Raw genomic sequence first — 21,999 nt, forward strand, 5'->3', positions numbered from 1 at the left:
CGGTGGGGACAGAGGACAGAGAAGCGGCGGTCTGCTGCTGCCGAAGGTTAGTCCCTCGTACCCGGCGAACTCAGGAAAGTTCACTCGATTTTGCTACAAACCTGCAGCACTGGGCCTGGAGGTAACCTGGTTGGGAGCGAATTCAGAACTGGAAATTCCAGGCGGCCCAGAGTGACGCCCATCCCTCTCCCAGGCGCGCCGGGATCCAGCGCCCAGCTGCGGGTCGAGGGCAGGGTCCTGCGCAGAGCCCCGCCCCGCCCCGCCCCCGGCCGCTGGCCCCGCCCCCGCCCCCGCCCCCGCCCCGCCTCCCAGGGGATGCGCGAGCCGTCTCCGCCCTCGCGCGGGAGCTGGGAGGCTGCGAGATCCCTACCGCAGTAGCCGCCTCTGCCGCCGCGGAGCCTCCCGAACCTCTTAAGCCGCCCGGAGCCGCTCCCGGAGCCCGGCCGTAGACGCTGCAATCGCAGCAGGGAGCCTGCAGCCCGCGCCCCGAGCCCGCCGCCGCCCTTCGAGGGCGCCTCAGGCCGCGCCATGGTGAAGGTGACGTTCAACTCCGCTCTGGCCCAGAAGGAGGCCAAGAAGGACGAGCCCAAGAGCGGCGAGGAGGCGCTCATCATCCCCCCCGACGCCGTCGCAGTGGACTGCAAGGTCCGAGCCCGGGGAGGTCGGGGAAGCGGGTGCTGGGCCCGGCCGGGGAGGGCTGCGCGGGCTGGAGCGGCAGTGCGCCCCGAGGTGGCGGGCGCGGGGCTCGCGCCGCGGGGACAAGTACCCGAGAGAGCCCGCCGCTCCCCTTTCCTGTGGGTCCGCAGCTCCTTTGTAAGGAAGTGCGTGTGCTGGAAGCGGTGCCTGACGTGGGGTCGGGGGCTTGGGAGGCCTGGAGAGGGAACGATTGGCTAATTGTGCCGAATTCCCGGTCGTTTGTGCAGTCGGGGGAGCGTGCGTGCAGCCGGGACTTGGCTCGTTCGATCTGGGGACCGGCAGCGACAGGCACAACAACAACAACAACCGAGTTTGGCACTTCCTTCCCAGTATAAATAATGTACCTAAAATGGCTGACATCATTACAAGCCTAAACCTCTGTTGTTTCCCACTTTCGTTTCTAGGCTTGAACAGCACTTGGACTAAGTCCAGCAACTGTAAGCGCCTTAATTTTAAAAGCATTTCTTTACCTCCTTTTTCCACGGCCCTTCGGTAGTGGCAGGTGAACTTCACCTGGAGAGGGGACGAAGGGACAGTCCGCCCGAAGCAGGTTTGGGCTGTCTCTTACCATTACTGGTAAAGGCCAGTAATGACTATGTGGATGTTAGTGAAAAACCAATTGTTGGCATTTAAATTATATCAGCGTCTTTGTGAGGACTCCTGCTGTGTGAAACTAAACATGAGAAATTTGCCCCTGGGTCCCTAATAAAATTCTCCTTCATTTTACAAAATCTCCCTTTAATCCTAGGAAAATTCATGAAGTGGGGCTGTTACTGTGTTGACTTTTAGTAGGTTACGATCATATTTACTTAAATATGAGTGTAATTGTCTCGTAAGTTAAAAAAGCCCACAGCCTCTTAACCAGATCCTTTTTAGGCTGCAAAAATTAGAAATTAACTGTAAAGTTATGTTGCTTATCTAATTTTTTTGTTGTTGTTAGCATTTTTCAAGACCTATTATCAGTAGGGTAAATTTAGTTTTAACTTAAAAAAAATTGGTGTGCTACGTATGAATAATAGGAGTTTTTATATGGACGAATGAAAATTACTGAAAAATAGGCCACTAATATACTGTAAAAAATTCACAATATAATGGTAATCTAGACATTATATTATAATTTGTTATATTCTGAATATAATCTATCTTCAGAATATAATGGTAATCTTACTTTCTGGAAATGTTCTGATAAAAACAGACACGTCAGAGGTTGATTTCTAAATGACTTGCCTTGCCTTGAAATAGGAACAGTGAACTGATTCCCTAAAAGGATTAAAGGTTTTGGTTTTCGTATTGGTATTGTTTTCCTGAAGCCATTGCAAACAATCTTGGTCTTTAAAGAAAATGTTTGGAATGCACAGATGAAAATTGCAGTAGCAAATTATTATCTTAGCTCTTTGTTTATCTAACATTCATTGTACCTAAAATAGATTGACAGTCAAGTATCCAGTCACAACAATCTCAAATATATGTAGTCTTAATGCTACCACATATCTATATATACATTTAAAAATCCTATTGACAAATATAACTGCTCTCATTTAGAAAGAGAGAGTGAGCGCGCATTGGATGATGTCACCTCAGACAGCTTTTCTCTGTTCCGCTGTAGTGGAGATTTGAAACTCTGGACAAACATCAGAATTACATTTGCTGAGCACCATTAAATCTGACTTCTGACAATTTTTGTCATTTCTGAAATAGTGACTCTGCCAGATTCTCAAAATTGCTCACGAGTTCACCATATTTAAATTTTGTGGTCATTGCAGCTATAAGTAATCATTGGTAGCTCCGTGCTTTGTTTTCCGTTTTTTATTTTCTCAGATCCTCCATATCCAAAGAAAAATACTATTGGGACTAAAGAGTGAGGGCCAGAGTCGTCTTTGTAAACCACCCAGCAGTCACGGATGAGTTGGTAGATACAAAATGACTAATTCTTTTTCCAGCTATAAGCTGAAAGACTTCTTTAGGGGATGACAAAATATTTCTCTGCATTAAAAGTAGAATCCTTATAATCAGTCAGTCTCTTGACGGGAAAAGGAAAACCTTAATGACAGACTTTTGTGAAAGAAGTTCTCATCTCTTCATTTCAGAGCTTGGGCAGTGATTACATAATGTTCTCTGGCTCCTTGCGGGTGGCTCTGTGGCAGCCACCTTGTCTGACTGCCTGAACTGGGAACAGAATCAGCCTTAATGTGTTTTGCCGAGGGCATTTCCTTTGCCTGGTTGGTTGAAAGAATCAAACCAAGCTAGTTAATGGCCTGGAACTCCTGAACAAGAATTTTTCTTATCTTTAACCCTCCTAGATCACAATATCCCGCAGACCAGTGTTTCCAAAATGTGCTCATAGGGACCACCTGCTCTGGTTTTAAAATGCAGATTCTGTTACCTTATGCCACAAGAATTCTGATCACTCTAATCAGCTGGCTTATATAACATGCATTCCAGTACTTTTACATTGCTCCTGTCTTTCTGTTTTTTTTCTTCTGCAGGGTGAGAACTCTCCAGAAACAGTTCTATTACCCCATTTTTCAGTCTTATCTTTTCAGCAGCTATTAATCCTAACAGCCATTTCTATTGATTGTTTTATCTCAACTGGCTTGCTGTTTATTCTTTTCCTGCATTTTCCCCTTGTTTTCACCTTCCTCCTCTCCTAGTAGGCATAAAGCTCTTAGAGCTATAGAGACAGCAAAGTTGGGATGTATTTTGGGTAGCAAAAGTGAATTTGAAATTATTTACATGTTTTATGCTATAGGCAACAATTCATTTATTTTTGTGTCAATACTTTGAACCTTGGGAAATTGTTGTATATTTGCAAATAACAAAATACTTGATGTACTGTATCAGAAGTCCCAGTTTTGTCATTACATAACTGCTTGATCTTGGGCTTAAATTTTTAGGTTTTCTGTCTGTAAGATGAGAGGGTAGGACCAGATGGCCTGTAAGGATTCTTCCAGTTTCAAAAATCTATGAAGATGCTAGGATTACATAATTATATTTGGCAGACATTGTTTTAATTGTGAAAAATAACAACTACCTCCTCACTCTAACCAGGCTATTCCCTTTCTTCCTTTTGGTGTTTAACATGTTACATTCTTCCCTCATATCAAGTAGCAGTGGGTCAAAGAGAAAGGAGATGGGTAGAGGTATTATGTAATAAAGCACATTGTCACTTTTGTTTACCTCACAGTGAACAGTGAAGTTGTTAGCACCTCTTTGTTGCAATGCCTGCTTATGAAACCCCTTTTCCAGTATCAGGCCACAGAATAGCTTAAGCTTGCTTCATATGTATCCCTGCAAGTTGTTTTGCTGACAAATAGTGTTGCTTTCTCTCTACCCCACTTTGTAGATGTTCTTTAAAAGGAGAGAGAAAAGTAAAGTGCTGATATATATAGGAGAGAAAATAGTGGCAGGGTGAGCGCATGAGAGAAAGTGAAGGCCGACTAACCCAGTATAAGTTTTGAGTTACCCATGACAAATGGCTGTTTAGACCCTGGTTCTTTACCCTTTCTGGTTTTCCCTATTCACACAATCAAGACTGAAGGTTTTGATAATTAAGCTTTTCGTTTGTGGTGGTGGTTTTGTTTGTGTGTTTTCGGGGGAGTGAGGAGAAGGGACATAAAATGCATGGCTGGCCATTTACTGTAATGTTGATATAATGCTCTCAAGGGATTGAGAGCCTGGTTCTCTTTGTAACCAAAGTGCATCTTATTACCTAGTTATGTAATTCCGTGTTTGCAGATATTGGCTAGTGAAACTTTTACATTACATTTTGGTTCTCTATGAGGGTATTAATATCTGAATAGAGGATTTAGTGCTGGGAAATAAATGAATTGCCTCTGTGCATCCCAAATGCCTTGGCAGGACCTCCTGTGTACACATCCCTGACACGGCACTGCTGTTGCATATTGGGTGTGCAAGGTTGCATATTGCATAGGATTGTAGTCTTCCCAACTAGACAGAAATGAGTATAATATACTTGGCATAATAAGCCTGAATGACCTCATGGAATTGAGCTCTGACATATGAAAGGTTTATGTGACTGGAAGTATTTTTTAAGCAGAAATATCTCAAATACATTTATGGTACAGGCCTATTTAAATTAATTTAGAATTTGACTTACAAGGTGTTTATTATGCATTACCAAAGCTTGACTTGTGTGTAAATGTACATAGAAAAATGTACTAAGTAGTCATTGGGGGAGATTTTATTTCTCTTAGTTTTATCATACCATAACTTAAATGTCTAGAGTGTCTATTCAAAACCCACATTCTTTTTCCAAAAGGAAATACTACTTCCTGAATTCCTATTTTAACTAAAGCTTCTTGAACTGCTTTGTATGTCAGTGTCAGTAAAGGAAGATCCAGAAAAGAAAAATCTTTTTGGGTTACCAGTGAAATCATCCTCTTAAATTTTTTGGCAAATGTGGCATTTTATTAGAGCTTAAAGACCAAAGGAAAAGAAATTAAGGACTTTAGACCGTTACTGAAACCTGTTAAAGGATTTGACAATTCTGAATTTCTGAATGAGGTGATTTTTGCCTAAATGATGTACAAAATATTAACACTGGAGCTGTGCTTCACAATGAAGGTCTTTTACAAAGTAGACAGTTGAAAGTTGAAAATTGGAAATTATAGGTATAACACTAAGGACATCATTTTTGAAAAATTTCCACTTAATTGTGATTATCCCTATTAATTAGTACTTACAATACACATTTTTAATAGCTTTAAGGAGATCTACAATACAACCTCATTTTATAAGTGTTACCAACAATTGAATGAACAAGATTATTTTAAATTATTGCGCATTCTTTAAGCTCTTTTATGAGAGGAAAAAAACTTTTTGCAGTATTTCTATAATTGTACTTGGGGAAAAATCAGGTAAGAATGAACGTAGACTTTTTATTCTTAAACAGAAAAGTTTGAATCTTGAGTTGTAGCGATGAGAAAATTACCCTTGTTTTTATGGTAGAGATATATTCTGATTTTTCACTTAATGTTTTATCTTTCAGTACTGATAAGTTACCAGCAATAATTTTATGATGTTGAACTAACATAAGTATGACAAAAGAGAAATAAAATTTGCACAGCTTATATATAATACCACTTCTAAGTTAAATATCCTGGACATTTATTTGGGAAAGTGATACTAAATATGGTGGTGGATATTTTATACTTTGAAATTTTGAAATATTTGCATAAACCGTTTTTGGCATAGTTGAATTTCATACTTTAAAAAAAACAAGTTTGGTGGATTTTTGTATTTATTTGAATGATTAAGGCTCAAATTATTATTTTTTTTTTAGTGAAAGCAAGTTTATTAAGAAAGTAAAGAGTAAAAGAATGGCACTGCATAGGCAGAGCAGCCAAGGTGCAAATTATTTTTAAAAGTTGTTTGTTTTCAGAATGAGTTAAGGATAAAGCTTAAGTCTGAACTATTTTGTCTGCTTATATATGATTATAATGTTTTAAATTATTTTATATAAAAATTTAAAAAGATGCATTGCTAATTAAATCACTTGAATCTCTGCAATATCCAAAAGCAGACCCATTTTTATGCTGGGGAAAATGATTTTTGAGAGCCAGTCTATTTAGCTTTGCATTATCAGTTTTCAGTTTTTCATTTTATATAACTTTATCCAATTCATTTTTTCCTCCGTTTAATACTGGGACATAAAATTTCCTGTCTGTCAGTTTTACCTAGGGCCGTGCTAGGCATGTTAAGCAGAGAAGGCAAATTCAGTGTCTCCTGGGCTGAAGCAGACGAATTGTTGAAGCCGGGCTTTTTGCATATGAAACAAGTAAGAATATTCTTGGTTTTACTGCCAGGCGCAAGCCACCGCCTGTAATCCCAGCACTTTGGGATACTGAGGCTGGTGGATCACCTGAGGTCAGGAGTTTGAGATAAGCCTGGCCAACATAGCAAAACTCTGTCTCTACTAAAACAAAAGTTAGTTGGGCGTGGTGGCATGCGCCTGTGATCCCAGCTTTTTGGGAGGCTGAAACAGGAGAATCGCTTGAACCTGGGAGATGGAGGCTGCAGTGAGCTGAGATTGTGCCATTGCGTTCCAGCCTGGGTGACAGAGCAAGACTCTGTCTCAAAAAACAAAAGAATATTCTTGGTTTTCGTTTTTAAAACATGAGTCCAGTGTTGCTCGATCCTCCAATTTTCAAAGGCAAGCTACAAATCAGTACTATTTTAATTTATACAAGAATTTTAGCCCAAAACACTTAAGGCATGGGCCACTATTTTATAATCTCCTTTCAAGTGGAACACAGGACTGGCAAATTATAGCCTATATCTTCAAATACTGCCTGCCTGCTGTTTTTCTGTAGCCCATGGGGTAAGAATGATTTTTATATTTTTTAATGGTTGGGAAAAATATCAAAGGAATGATATTTCTCCTTTTTGCCCTGTACCCTTACTGAATTGGTGGGGAGGGGCTGCTGCTATTCAGGAAGCAGTAGCACTAGCAGAATTCAGGTTATACAGTCATTCTTCAAAAGATTTAAGTTTTGTCTGTACCACTTACTGTGATACCTTGGGTAAGTTACTTAAGTTCTGTGTGTCTCAGTTTTTTCATCAGCAAAATAGGGAAAATAATAATGTGTAACAACAATAGCGCAATGCCTGGAACAGAGTTAAAAATTAGTAGATTTCAGCTACTGTTATTTTTATTTTTTTGTTGTTGAGAAAGAGTCTCGCCCTGTCACCCAGGCAGGAATGCAATGGCGCGATCTCGGCTCACTGCAACCTCTGCCTCCCGGGTTCAAGTGATTCTCCTGCCTCAGCCTCCCAAGTAGCTGGGATTACAGGCGCCTGCCACCATGCCCGGCTAATTTTTTGTATTTTTAGTAGAGACGGGGGTTTCACCATGTTGGCCCGGTTGGTCTCGAACTCCTGACCTCTTGATCAGCTACTATTATTAAAGTCTCAGTTTTCTCTCCTCATCATTCTTGTTTTGGAATATTACTTCTTATATTACTGTTACTGCTTATCCCTGTCTCACATGTCAATAACAATAATGTTGGTACTTTTTTCACAGCTAGGCATTCTGGTAAAGATTCATTCCTGTAACATAAAAACCCTTAGGATTCAGTAACTGTACCCATTTCATGTAAAAATGTTATTTATTCATTGCATAATAGATGTTAATAGAATTTGAGTTTTACCAAAGTAATACTAAATTTTAATATGCAAATACATAGTCCTGCCCTATGTCAGAGGAACACTCTTTAAAAAAATTGTAGCATCATTGTATACAGTAAAATGCATAGATCATGAGTGTACAGTTAGATAATTTTAAGTCTATATACCTGGGCTCTGACTCCCAATCAAGCTGGAACATTGTCATCAACTCAGAAAGTTATCTCGTGTCCTTTTACAATTTGTTCTCCTTAGAGGTAACCACTATTCTAATTTTTCTCCCCATAGATTAATTCAAAGCAATCATATTAACTTATTAGCTTCTTATGGTCTTTTATTACCATGGTGACCACTAGACCCTCTTCTGCCTTTGTGCAGTTTAGAAAAAGATCCCCTCACTGGTGGTTTGGAGAATAGAACATCAATTGGATTCTAGACCTACTGATTCCCTTGGCCTGGCGTCCTTGTACTGGAAACAACCTGCCCAACCATACATGGCAATCTTAACTCCATGTTTCTCATTTTTTGCCCCTGTGGGGCGTGGTGCGGCGGGCAACAGAGTCTTGCTCTGTCACCCAGGCTCGAGTGCAGTGGCATGATCTCGGCTCACTGCAACCTCCGCCTCCCAGGTTCAAGTGATTCTCCTGCCTCAGCCTCCCGAGTAGCTGGGATTACAGGTGTCCGCCACCACTTCCAGCTAATTTTTGTATTTTTAGTAGAGACGGGGTTTCACCATGTTGACCAGGCTGGTCTGGAATTCTTGACCTCAAGTGATCCACCCACCTCAGCCTCTCAAAGTGCTGGGATTACAGACTGAGCCACAGCACCTGGCCCTCCATGTTTCTCTTTTAACTCCCTATTTCTCTAAATCAGTGGTTGTTAAACATTTTGCTCTGAGAACCCCTTTATACTCTTAAAAATTGTTCAGGATCCCAAAGAGCTTTTGTTTTATATAGGTTATATATATTTCCAAACAACCAAAAAGATTTAAGAAGACTAACAGTAACATTGTTTTACATTCGGCAATGCCCTTTGCTGAATAGCTTAATAGAAGATAGCCGGATTTTCCTATCAGCTTCTTCATTCAGTCTGTTGTGATATGATGCTTAGCTTCTGGAAAATTGCACTGTACAATTTTTATTGTATATAAACATTGCGAGAGAATGAAAGTGAAAATGACAGTTTTATTATTTAAACTAACACAGTCTTAGTTTTATTATGAAAAAAGTTTGACCTTGTGGACCCCCTGAAAGGGTGTGTTCCTGGACCACATTTGCAGAACATCTACTCTAAATATTTGCTTATACTGCTGTTTGATGGTTTGTTTTCATTTGTTTAATTTTTTGCAGTTTTAGATAATACCTATTGGTAATAGCTACATGGGAGGTGAATATTTAGCTTTTTCTGTGTATTTACACACTGCACACATAATCTCTTCTCCTGTTGTAGCAATTTCTGGTTAAATTGATACTTAGTGTTTTTTATTATAATTAACATAAACATTATTTACATTTGAGTATTGTAGTATACTTTTATTTTACTTCCTTTCTTGTATAACAACTTTTTATTTTCCCTGGATTTGATCATGCTTCTTGGGGCAGGAGAGAGGGTTCCTTAATTTTGTTTATACTTACTGCTCATTCATTCCTCAGACTCTGACAGCAGTATAATTGCCTTTCTATATCTTCAAACTCACCAGGTAACTTACCAAGTTTCTTTCTTTCTTTTTTTTTTTTTTTTTTTGGATGATTTCTTGCCCATCATTCATTAGTTTTCTAGTCCAGACTGGTTGCACTCATACAAATGTCCTGAGAGTCATAATCATCTTGGAAGAATTGCCTTTGTCTTCATCACATGCTAGATCTACAGTTTCATAAATCTGAAGAAAAAGATAAATTTTTAAAAAATCTTACGCGTCTGAGAATTGTTATTCCATCCTCATATTTGGTAATTTATCTGGGTGTTAAATTCTAGGTTAGCATTCATTTTTCTCTCAGCATTTTGATGGCATTGCTCCATTATCTTCTAATGTGATGCCATTCTGATTCCTTGTTTGTACATGACTTTTTTTCCCCCTTTGGTTGTCTACAGGCTGGAGATTTTCTCCTTATACCTTTTTTTTTCTTTTTTCTTATGCTTTCAGCTTTCAACATTTTTATTGACATGACTTGTCTGCTGTCATTCATTTTCATTCTTTGTGGCTTAAGGTTTATTTGTTTTATCTCTTTACTGTCACTTTATTGAGCTTTCAGGAGGAAGTAAACAAACATTTAACTGGAAATCAATACTAGAACTTCAACTCAGCTATCTTGATAGCTTTTTAAAGATTTGTTAGAATATTTCCTTTTACATTAAAAATTGACTTAATGATAATTAATAATGGATAATAATGGAAACCATCTGAATTACCATTAGCATTAATTTAAGATCAGACAGGATAGTCTAGAAAGATTGATGAGGCATCCTCTGATCGTCCTCTTCAAAGTTCCAAGATTGTCTCCTTCATGAGGAATTTTAGAGGCAACTCATTACCAACTTCGTAGTTTTGCTTTGTGGCATTATTACTCCAACTAACTCTTATTAAGTTTCATTTTTGTGATTAATATTTTGCCTTTTTCATTTATGTTGAAATGCTTATGTGCTGGTGTGCCTTAGTTATTTTTCTTTATTGTTTTAGGTTCACATGTATATGATTTTAATACTTTTTGCTACCATCCTTTGTAATTTGTTGAACAACAGAGAAAAGCCCTATTGATTTTGACAACATATTAAAAGTAATATTACTGCCTTTGTAATAGTTCACACATGTAGGGCTTATTAGTGTGGGTCAATTTAAGTAAACCTTTTACAACAGTAGAAATTCATGCTGTGGGCCGGGCATGGCGGCTCACATCTATAATGCCAGCACTTTGGGAGGCTGAGGCAGGAGAATTGCTTAAGACCAGCCTGGGCAACATAGTGAGACCTCCACTTCCACAAAAAAATTAAAAAATTAGCCATGTGTGGTGGTGCACATCTGTAGTCCCAGCTACTCGGGAGGCTGAGGTAGGAGGATCACTTGAGCCCAGGAGGTTGAGGCTGCAGTGAGCCATGATTGCACTATTACACTCTAGCTGGCGTGACAGAGCAAGACCCTGTCTCAAAAAAAAAAAAATTAATTAATTAAAAAATATATTTAATAAAAAAAAATCAGGCTATGTGGTTTCTGGTTAGAAAGGAGTATTATCCAAGTGTGACATGGCGTCTGTCACTTCATTTATTACCAGAGTTAATTTGCCTAAGCTGTTTGAGTCAGCTTCCTTAAGCAGCACATGGAGTCAAGATAATATTCAGACTTTATTAGCTCTGTGATATTACATAAATAATTTTACTTCTCTGGGCCTCATATTTATCTGTAAATGATGTATTGGATTAAACTACCTTCATGGTACTTCCATAGGGGATCTATTCCTGAGAACTGTATTGATCATATATTCAGAAGCACCTACTGGATAGCCAGGTACTATACCTGGAATTTAAAAATTGCTAAGCACCCCAGCTTTCAAGAAACATTGTGTAGCTAGGAAAGACCAACCAGTTATGAAAACCAAATTAGTCACAACCTATTTAAATGCCTATATTTATTCTTAGAAGAAAATCATACCCCTGGATCCAAGAGCCAGGAGAGTAGTGGAATAAGGGAGCAACATTCAGTATTACTACTGAGTTTTTATTGCACATGCATTCAGTGCTAGGCAGTAGAGCTCATAGGGTCAAAGCACTTCCCACATGTAGAGAGACAAGTATTCCTCATCTCAAGAACTAGAATTATTTTTTCTAGTAGTCATCTTGTTTAACATTTAAAATTCCAAACTTGGACAGAAATTTTCTCTTAACTGTCCGCATTTAAATTATGTTACAATTTCAGATGAATATACTTGGAATTTTCTTACCAAAAGTTCTGCATTTTAAATGAAATTACCCATATTTGAATATGAATGCATAATTATCTTGTTGAAAGACATTAAAAGCCAGCATTTGTATAAAAGTGAGTCTAGAACAGGTTTGTTCTTTTTTTTCTTTAATCTTGACACTGAATTTTATAATGAATTATATAAAATTAGAGCATTCGAATTGTGCTTAAAATTTTTAGGGAAACTGTTGATACTGGTAACAATGTGGACTCGAGTTTCATTCAGCCAGTGGTAGAGAAAATCTGTCTTCACCAGTTTATCCCTGGTAAAGGATATTATTAACAATAAATAACATTTGTATATAATGCTGTTGTTTATGAACATTTACCTGTTTGTGCTAATCTAGGCTTTCTTTTTGCTATCCCAATGCCTTTTACTCACCAATATGAATTTGAAATTCTGCTAAAATTTCACTTTATAAAACGGATACAAGGCCGGGTGCAGTGGCTCATGCCTGTAATCCCAGCACTTTGGGAGGCCGAGGCAGCCGTATCACTTGAGGTCAGGAGTTCGAGACCAGCCTGGCCAACATGGTGAGATCCCGTCTCTACTGAAAATACAAACGTTAGCTGGGCCTGGTGGCATGTGCCTGTAATCCCAGCTACTCGGAAGGCTGAGGCAGGAAAATTGCTTGAACCTGGGAGGCAGAGGTTGCAGTGAGCTGAGATGGCACCACTGTACTCCAGCCTGGGTGACAGCGAGACTCTGTCTCAAAAAAAAAAAAAGGATACAGTTCTGTTCAGCATAGATTGAATAAACACTATATAGAAATGATGGTCTTTTTTTTTTTTTTTGAGACGGAGCCTCGCTCTGTCGCCCGGGCTGGAGTGCAGTGGCGCAATCTGGGCTCACTGCAAGCTCCGCCTCCCGGGTTCACGCCATTCTCCTGCCTCAGCCTCTCCGAGTAGCTGGGACTACAGGCGCCCGCCACCACGCCCAGCTAATTTTTTTGTATTTTTAGTAGAGACGGGGTTTCACCGTGGTCTCGATCTCCTGACCTCGTGATCCGCCCACCTCGGCCTCCTGAAGTGCTAGGATTACAAGCGTGAGCCACCGCGCCCGACCCGTTTTTTAAACTATGTAGAAAAAAGAGTAAGAGATTTTAAATTTATTCATACAAATATTCTACTTTGCACTAGATACTCTGCTTGTCTCTGATACAAAAGTGATTAAGTTATGATCCAGTTCTAAATGCATTGCATTGATAGTCTGCCTTTTTTTTTTTTTTTCAAGTTCCAACCTGTTTTTGTTTAACCTAAGACTGTGCTAGTTTTATGTGATGCTAGTAATTTGGTTCAAGTTTCATAGATTTCTCACAATAGTTACATTATTATGCAATGGCTTTAAATTTTAATTTTTTTCATTCTATATTACTGCTTTTATGTTGCAGGATTTTTTTAACAAAAAGGTATGTTAATGAGAAATCTGTTTTATAGACCTTGTAGTTTAAGTTCTTCTTTTTCTTTTTTTTTTTTTTTTTTTTGAGACAGTCTTGCTTTGTCGCCCAGGCTGGAGTGCAGTGGCATGTGGTCTCTGCTCACTGCAAGCTCCGCCTCCTGGGTTCACGCCATTCTCCTGCCTCAGCCTCCCGAGTAGCTGGGACTACAGGCGCCTGCCACCACCCCCAGCTAATTTTTTATATTTTTAGTAGAGATGGAATTTCACCGTGTTAGCCAGGATGGTCTCAATCTCCTGACCTCATGATCCACCCGCCTCGGCCTCCCAAAGTGTTGGGATTACAGGTGTGAGCCACCGCACGCAACCTAAGTTCTCCTTTTTAAAGCCTTCCTCTGTTCGAATTCCGGTACAGAATAATTCCATAACTTCATTAATCATAACATGTTGGTATAATTCCCAATTTTGACTCTAAATACTAATTTAACTTAACTAAATGAAATCTAATATTGACAAAAGGTCAGAGGCCTTTGTGAAATACCGTACTCACAAATATGGAGAGCAGCTTTCTGTATAATGCCAGACACTTGGAAAACTGCTTCCTTTTTTATGTGTCAAACATAACATTTATCATGTAGACTTCCTCACTACAGTCAAGACAGCAGCAATCTCATTTCAAAAGGCAAATTAAAAAGCAAAATTCAGATACTGATTTAAGTGAATAAGAAAAAATGCAAACAAATGTTTGATGTCCTCATGGATTGTTAACTTCTCAGCCAGAGATTTTGTGTCTTACATATAGCAGATATATCTGGTAATCAATGCAGTTAATAATTAGCGGATCACCACATCATGTCCTTTTGATGCTTTCATACTGAGGAAAGAAACCTAATGTAGAAACCAAGTGAATATGTCCCAGTGTACAAAACCCAGAACTCAAAACTCTTTATATGGAGAAGTAGTTTTGATTGATTATTTAATATAAATAGGATCCCAGAAGGAAGTATACCCAGTCATAGCTGGAAATGAAGATCAGAGTTCAAAACCTATATTTGGTCTCCAAGTAGAGAGAAAAAAAGATAAGAGAGAAGTTGAAAATACTAGAACATTGATGGGAAATCTAGTTTTTGGTTTTGTTTTGTTTGAAATGGAGTCTCCATAGCTGGAAATGAAGATCAGAGTTCAAAACCTATATTTGGTCTCCAAGTAGAGAGAAAAAAAGATAAGAGAGAAGTTGAAAATACTAGAACATTGATGGGAAATCTAGTTTTTGGTTTTGTTTTGTTTGAAATGGAGTCTCTCTCTGTCACCAGGCTGGAGTGCAATGGCATCATCTCAGCTCACTGCAACCTCTGCCTCCTGGTTTCAAGTGATTCTCGTGCCTCAGCCTCCCAAGTAGTTGGGATTACAGGCACAAACCACCACACCCAGCTAATTTGTGTATTTTTATTAGAGATGGTTTTCACCATGTTGGCCAGGATGGTCTCGATCTCCTGACCTTGTGATCTACCTGCCTCAGTCTCCCAAAGTGCTGGGATTACAGGCGTGAGCCACTGCGCCCAGCCGGGAAATCCTAGTTTTTAAAAGTGCGAATCACTAAATTTTTTTAATGTCCCAGCTGTTTTTCCATTTTGGAAAGCATTATACCAGCCAAACAACACATCTGTGGGCAGCTGGCCTGTGCACCCCCATATTTACCTATGTTACCCAGCATGTTTCTAAATAACTAAATCTATTTCTGAAGGTTCAGTATATTTTCAGTTGAATAAATTGTATTGGTTCTTTTCTTTATATATATTTTTTGATAATATAATTTTCAACCCTAAGTGATGTTTTCCTCATTGGTATCCTAGTTCCTAAAGCATTGTTGTAGAATTTGATATAGAAATGTAAAATGTTGTATCTGAGCACTTTGAAAAATGTCTCTTAAAAGCTTCAGTCATCCTGTAAAAAAACGTTCAAATAGAGGTGCCTAAGAATGTAAAGTGATTTGTCAGTTTGAGAACAGAATTAAAATTATATGAAAAAATATACATTTTATTTAAGTTTATAATTGAAGCACATTTACTAAAGCCTCTTAGGGAACTGATTGAGGTGACCTAAATCTTAACTAATTGAAGTACCAGAAAAGAATTTGTCCTTCATTTTGTTTAAGATATAACTTCTTAAGTAATTTTATTTTATTATCCAATGCTGAGATTTATTTGGACTAGAAATTAGTACTGTGCCAGAGTGAGAGTGCTTCTGAAAGCCAGGTCTTTCTATATCTACTGTTGCAAGGTGGTTATAGGCCAGTGTGTGCTGCAGTGTCTTCATTTATAAACTGGGCTAAAAAACTTGAGGTTTAGGAAGATTAATTAGATGATAATTGTACAGCACCTGTGGGAGTTCTGTTACCTTTTAAGCGTGATGCAAGGTGCACCAGTTTTATTGCAGTAGAAGGGTGGAAATGTCTGGGTGACTTGTTTTAAATTAGGCCAGGTAAAGTTATATACCCCAGTGAAGAAGCTCTTACTTGTTAGTGTTTTTTCTTTTTCTTTTTTAAATTATGGAATATTTCAAGCACACAAAATATAGAGAACCTGAAGTATATTTTATATGTTTTGAAGGTCTTAAATATCACATACTTACATAACACTTAAATGTGTGGTGTTATATATTGTGAAACCTGCCTTTTTTGGGGGGTCAGCAATTACGTTTCTTAGGCTTATCTAAAAATCAGCAGTGCTAGTACATATGTTTTTTTTATTTTTATTTTTATTTTTTAAAAGAGATAGGGTCTTGCTATGTTGCCCAGGCTGGTCTGGAACTCCTGGGCTTGAGCAGTCCTCCTGCCTCTGCCTCCCAAACTGCTGAGAGTGTAGGCACAAGCCACTGGGCCTGGTCACTAGTTGAATCTTTTTAGCAATATTATATGAATCTATAATAATTTATTTCGAATTTTTTTGTTGTTGCTGACAATGTAGTGTATATTCTTGGACATATTTCCTTACATATTCAAAAGTTTATCCAGGATTTATACCTAGGAATGGAATTGCTAGGTCATAAGATAAATGTATGTCAGAGGTGTCCAATCTTTTGGCTTTCCTTGGCTTTCATTGGAAGAAGAATTGTCTTGAGCCACACATAAAATACATTAACAATAGTTGATGAGCTGGAAAAAAAATCACAAAAAAATGTCATAATGGTTTAAGAAAGTTTATGAATTTCTGTTGGGCCACATTCAAAGCTGTCCTGGGCCACACGCGGCCATGGGCCATGGGTTGGACAAGCTTGATGTATGTTTGTTAGATACTGCCAAATTGTTCTCCAAAGCAATTGGACCTAAATTTCTGTCAGTTGAGTGGAAGTTCCCAAGCTCTCTTTGTTACACACTTTTTCTAGCACTTGGTGTTAGACATTCTTTTATTGTCTGGTAGATAGGAACTCAGTTGATTTCTTCCCCACCCTCCATATCAAAATATAATTTACATGGAATAAACTCCTGCATTTTATGTGTACAATTTGATTGAATTTATGGTAATTGTATAAAGTTGTATATCTACCCCAACAATCAAGATATGAAACATTTCTATCACCCTAATAATTAGTTTCCTCATGCCTGTTTGTAGTCAGTCTCCCCTTCCCCAGCCAGTAAGCTGCTTTTGTCATTATGGTTTTGCCTTTTCTAGAATTTGATAAAGATGTGATCATATAGTGAGTAATCTTTTGTGCTAGACTTCTTTCACTTAGCATGTTTTTGAGATTCAGTCCTGCTGGTGTGTGTTATTTTGTTCCTTTGTATTGCTGTCTATTTCATGGTATGAATATACCACAATTAATTTATTCATCAGTTGATGGATATTGGGGTTGTTTCTAGTTTGGGGCGAGTATATAAATAATGATGCTGTAAATATTCATGTACAAATTTTTGACTCCGTTGATTTTTTATTATTGATCTTTAAAAATCTTGCCACCCTCTGATTAGTTTAAATAATTTGACTTTCTTAGATTTTCTACATAGACAGATTATTTACAAATAATAAGTTTTGTTTTCTTTTTTCTAATACCTAACCTTGTTATCGTTTGTGTACTTGCTGTAGGATCTCTAGTACAGTGTTCAATGGAAACAGTCAATTTTAGTGGGCATTCCTGTATTCCTCAATTAAAAGGGTATGGTGAAGTATAAAAGTTTCATCGTTAAGTATGAGGCTTTCTGTAGGCTTTTGATTATTAGCCTTACTGATGTTAAAGAATTTCACCCTTTGCTAGTTTGCAAAGATTTTTTTTTAATGGACATTGAATTTTGTCAAATACATTTTCTGTATATTTTGAGATAGTCATGAGGTTTTTCTTCTTAAATCTTATGTGGCTTTTTCTTTAAGTAAAGCTTACTCTTCGAAGTGTTAAAATTTAATCACTCTAAAAACACTTTTAATAAATCTCTTAGATTAAAAACTTTAAAATCTTGAGCATACTTTAATCCCTTCTCCATGACTCAGATTGTATTATGGAACATCATTTATCTATCATACATGATGTTAATTCTTGACTATAAATCGCTCAAGGTATGAGCCATGTCTTAATCACATTTGATTTCCCACAGGATGTAGCACAGTATATTGCAAATAGCAGGCCTTAATAAATGCTGAACTAGGCTACTGCTCTTGCTAAATAGCCACAGTTTGTTTTACGTTATGAATTATGTTGCATCTCTCCCTTCCCTCATTATCACGCTGGCTGCTGGTATAACTTTTATGAATCATAAAAAATTAAATAACCAGGCTTTTTAAAAAAATAGATCTAAGTTGGCCGGGTACGGTGGCTCAAGCCTGTAATCCCAGCACTTTGGGAGGCCGAGGAGAGTGAATCACGAGGTCAGGAGATCAAGACCATCCTGGCTACATGGTGAAACCCTGTCTCTACAAAAAATTAGCTGGGCGTGGTGGCGGGCACCTGTAGTCTCAGCTACTCAGGAGACAGAGGCAGAAGAATGGCGTGAACCCAGGAGGCGGAGCTTTCAGTGAGCTGAGATTGCGCCACTGTACTCCAGCCTGGGCAACAGAGCGAGACTCCATCTCAAAAAAAAAAAAAAGATCTAAGTTTTATTCACTCATCAAATATATGAGTGCCAGCTAATGCCAAGCCTAAGCTTGGCTTGGAGCTGCCAGTAATGCAAAATGAATATGAACGGATACTCAAAAGATCTTATAGCCTAGTAGAGAGAGATAAGATCTTTATGTGAATTATTCTAATGAAAGAAAAGTGATAACTAGGAATTTAGAGAACAAAGATTAGATAGACTTTGAAGATTTAACAGCTCTTCTATGAAGTACATGATGGTGGTGCATAGGTTTGGGGTCTATAATTTGCCTGACCAAAGACTCTTGTTTATTTCCTGATTCTTAAGCCACGTTTCACGTTGTTGAGGTGCTGAATAAATTGACCTGTGGATAAGTGAAGTATTTTGTAAGTGAAATTCCTCAAGAAACTGAATTTTTTAAAAAATTCAATAGTGCTGAGAAGTGATTTTTGAATGAACATGAGAAGTCAAACTCTAGCATGGTTTACAAAAGTCTTTTGTGACCTGCACCAGCTTCTTGTCCATCATTTCTCATACCCATCTCTACCATATTGGGCACTCCAGCCAAAGCACATGTGGCTCTTGGAAATGTCATGCATTTTAGCTCCATAATTTTTGAAAAAATTTTGCCATATATATAATTTCCTTTAACTCTATCTTCTGCTGAGGTAATTAGTATTTGTCCTTTAACATTTCACTAAAGTATTTTCTCCCTTGGGAAGTCTTCCTGAAACTCATCCCCTCTTATGTGCTCTCTGTGCATTTTCCTATTAGAGTTCGTATCATATTTATTTTCTTTTTGTATATTTATCTGTTTTCTGGACTGATCCAACGGGTCTCTTTCTTGGCAGAGCATACATTTCCAGTGCCTAGCACAGTTCTTGGCACATAGTAGACATTTATAATTTATTCTCAAAATGATTGTTGAACAGTTAAAAATGATATATTACAATGCCTTGAAACTTGTCATCAATTTGCCAGTTGGGGCTGCATATTCTTCTACAGATGTCTGCCTGTGCTGTTTGGCTATTTATTTATGTACTATTGGAAGAGAAAGCCTGCCAAATGGGGTGGGTGTGTGCGCACATTTGGCTGTCTCAGCAGCTGATACCAAATGTTGGAAATAACTATTTCCATCTGTCATTTTCATCCCCCCCACTCTCCTTCCACTCTAAAATTAATTATGTTAGGAACGATTTCTTACCTCGTTAGATATTTATGTCAGACAAGGGCTCAAGCAAAAGATGTATACTTTATCATTAAAGTTTCATAATACCTTATGACTCCATGGAATTCTTGTAGCTTTCTTTTCACAGCTGGGATATCTTACATGGCTTGATAAAATCTTCAGACTTATTCTCATTACATACTTTTCTTCCTTGCAATACACTCATTGTCTTACACACATAGTATATTGACAAGTGCTACAGAAACCATGACATTCTCATAGCAGTGCACTGATTCTTAGAATAAACAGTATTTGTTGTTCAATGTTAAATTCTATGTTTGAAATCTCAACCTAGGAACACACTATATCATATCACATTTTTCTTGGTTGCTTCAACATCTGGGATTAGACCTTTCTCAGTTGTATCATGTTAAAGTTCCTCATCTTAGAATTAAAAACATAATCTTAGGTTTCATTCGTAACTGAATTCTTGCTTCAACCAAATCTATGTTCTAATACCGGGGTCCCCAACCGCCAGGCCACAGACCAGTACCGGCACTGGTCTTGGCTAGGAAGTTGGCTGCACAGTGAGCATTGCTGCCTGAGCTCCGCCTCCTCTCAGATCAGCCGGGCATTAGATTCTCTTAGGAGCGCAAACCCTATTGTGAACTGTGCATGTTAGGGATCTGGATTGTGCGCTCCTTATGAGAATCTAATGCCTGATGATCTTCTGAGGTGGAACGGTTTCACCTCGAAACCATATCCCAACCCCCCTCAGTCTGTCTGTGGAAAAATAGTCTTCCACGAAACTGGTCCCTGGTGCCAAAAAAGGTTGTGGAGTGCTGTTCCAATGACCGACCGGACCGATCCTGTTTTTGTGCATCATTCAGTTTTTCTTCCTAATTTTATATCCTATTATATAGGTTTAGGCGAAGTCTACTTTCTCCCTTAAGCCCACCCCATATTGGGTTTTCCAAGTAAAGGACAGAGTCTTGTACTTCAAGAGGCTGTTCATGTATACTGTGAATTTTTGCATAAATACTATTTATTGAGTAACTGCTTATTTAAGTATCTTTGTTTTCTTAGCTCTTTGCACATGAACTTGGGTACAAATCAGAAATTTGCTGTAATTCTAAAGTGGCAGAATAGAGGGATCAGGTTAGAAGGGCACAGGAAGGGAGTATCTAGGAATTATGAATGTCATGACCCCAAATAATGTTCTAATGCTAAATTGTTTTCTTAAGTGGATAAAAATGAAAATTCTATAAAATTTTGTGCTAGTTTTGTTTCTTGAATTTATAAGTAAATTTTTGTCATTGAATATTTTCTCATTTTTTTCTACTGCTTCTGTCTTTAAAAGAAAGTGAAGAATTTTATCAGACCATGGTTTAGGGTAGAGTAGTGGGATAATAGGATTATGTATTTCTATGTATATAATTTTGTCCTATTTTTTGAAATTCTAATTGTTTAATTTTAGTATCATTGTTCTGTTCCTTATTTTCCTGTAATTTTTTCTTGTGGATGGTTTAGAACAGTTTTATACCTCGTATGAAATATAAACCACCTGTAGCAGGCCTAACACATACTTTCATAAATGATCAGATAGAGAGATGCCCTGGATTTATAATTTACAAGGCTCATCGTCATATTATATGACTAAGTTGTAGCATAACCTCTTCTAAATTATTAAATTTTAGAATATATCACCAAAAGTGCATGGAAAATAAAAATTATGGAGTGTATCATTGCTTGAGGCAGGGTTAGCAGGTGGGGTGTTGAGATTAGAAGTAGACAACTCTCCTAGAGACCAATGTCCGAGTCGAAGAACCATTAAGATGAGCCCTGGAGCTACCACTTAATCATTCCTGGGTTGATTTTGATGAGAGACACAACTAATTTGGTCTTTATGTCTTCATTTATTAAAATGATAATCCTTAAGGTTTTTCCAATCCTGAGCCTTCTGTTATTCTGTCTGGAGATAAGATATTTAACTGTCTTCTTCATATTTTAGGACCCAGATGATGTGGTACCAGTTGGCCAAAGAAGAGCCTGGTGTTGGTGCATGTGCTTTGGACTAGCATTTATGCTTGCAGGTGTTATTCTAGGAGGCGCATACTTGTACAAATATTTTGCACTTCAAGTAAGTGGAAAAATTATTTTGTGTCTCTGATTTTTTTTTTGCCTTTCCTGATGTGCATTACAAAATTGTTTACAATTTGCGCTAAGCTTGTACTTTTTATCTGTGACCTTCAGCCAGAGTGGTAGTTCTATTTTAAAGCTGTGTTTAAACATCTCTCCATGATATGTTTGCTGAGCCCATCACACACAGTCACTAAAAGCAGAGTAACTTGAAATGTTGCTGACTAAAGGATTTATTTAGGTCACTGGGTGATTTTACTAACCTTTATTTTCCTACTATAATTAAGGGTTGAGAGGAATAGTATTATCAATTGCCAGTTGAATTAATACATCAGCCACAAATGTTGTCATGTTGATAGGCCATAGCTTGATAGTCAGCTTGGACTCCCCTATGGTCCTGCTGTACCCTTGGGCCCAGAATACAGTAAGACTGTGTCTCTGCT

At 38.2% G+C, this 21,999-nt stretch overlaps 1 protein-coding gene across 1 annotated transcript in view; it reads left to right on the top strand.

The window, feature by feature from the left end:
- The first annotated feature begins 274 nt into the window (after window positions 1-274).
- ITM2B (integral membrane protein 2B) overlaps window positions 275-21,999 on the top strand; it is a 29,192-nt gene continuing 7,467 nt past the window's right edge. Inside the window, exons 1-2 of the mRNA XM_055244286.2 lie at window positions 275-645; window positions 21,429-21,557. Coding sequence (XP_055100261.1) covers window positions 529-645; window positions 21,429-21,557 — 246 coding nt within the window. The 5' untranslated portion in view covers window positions 275-528. The remainder of the gene's footprint in view (window positions 646-21,428; window positions 21,558-21,999) is intronic.

The sequence above is a fragment of the Symphalangus syndactylus genome, chromosome 15 (genome assembly GCF_028878055.3).
Source record: "Symphalangus syndactylus isolate Jambi chromosome 15, NHGRI_mSymSyn1-v2.1_pri, whole genome shotgun sequence".
Taxonomy (NCBI): Eukaryota; Metazoa; Chordata; class Mammalia; order Primates; family Hylobatidae; genus Symphalangus; species Symphalangus syndactylus.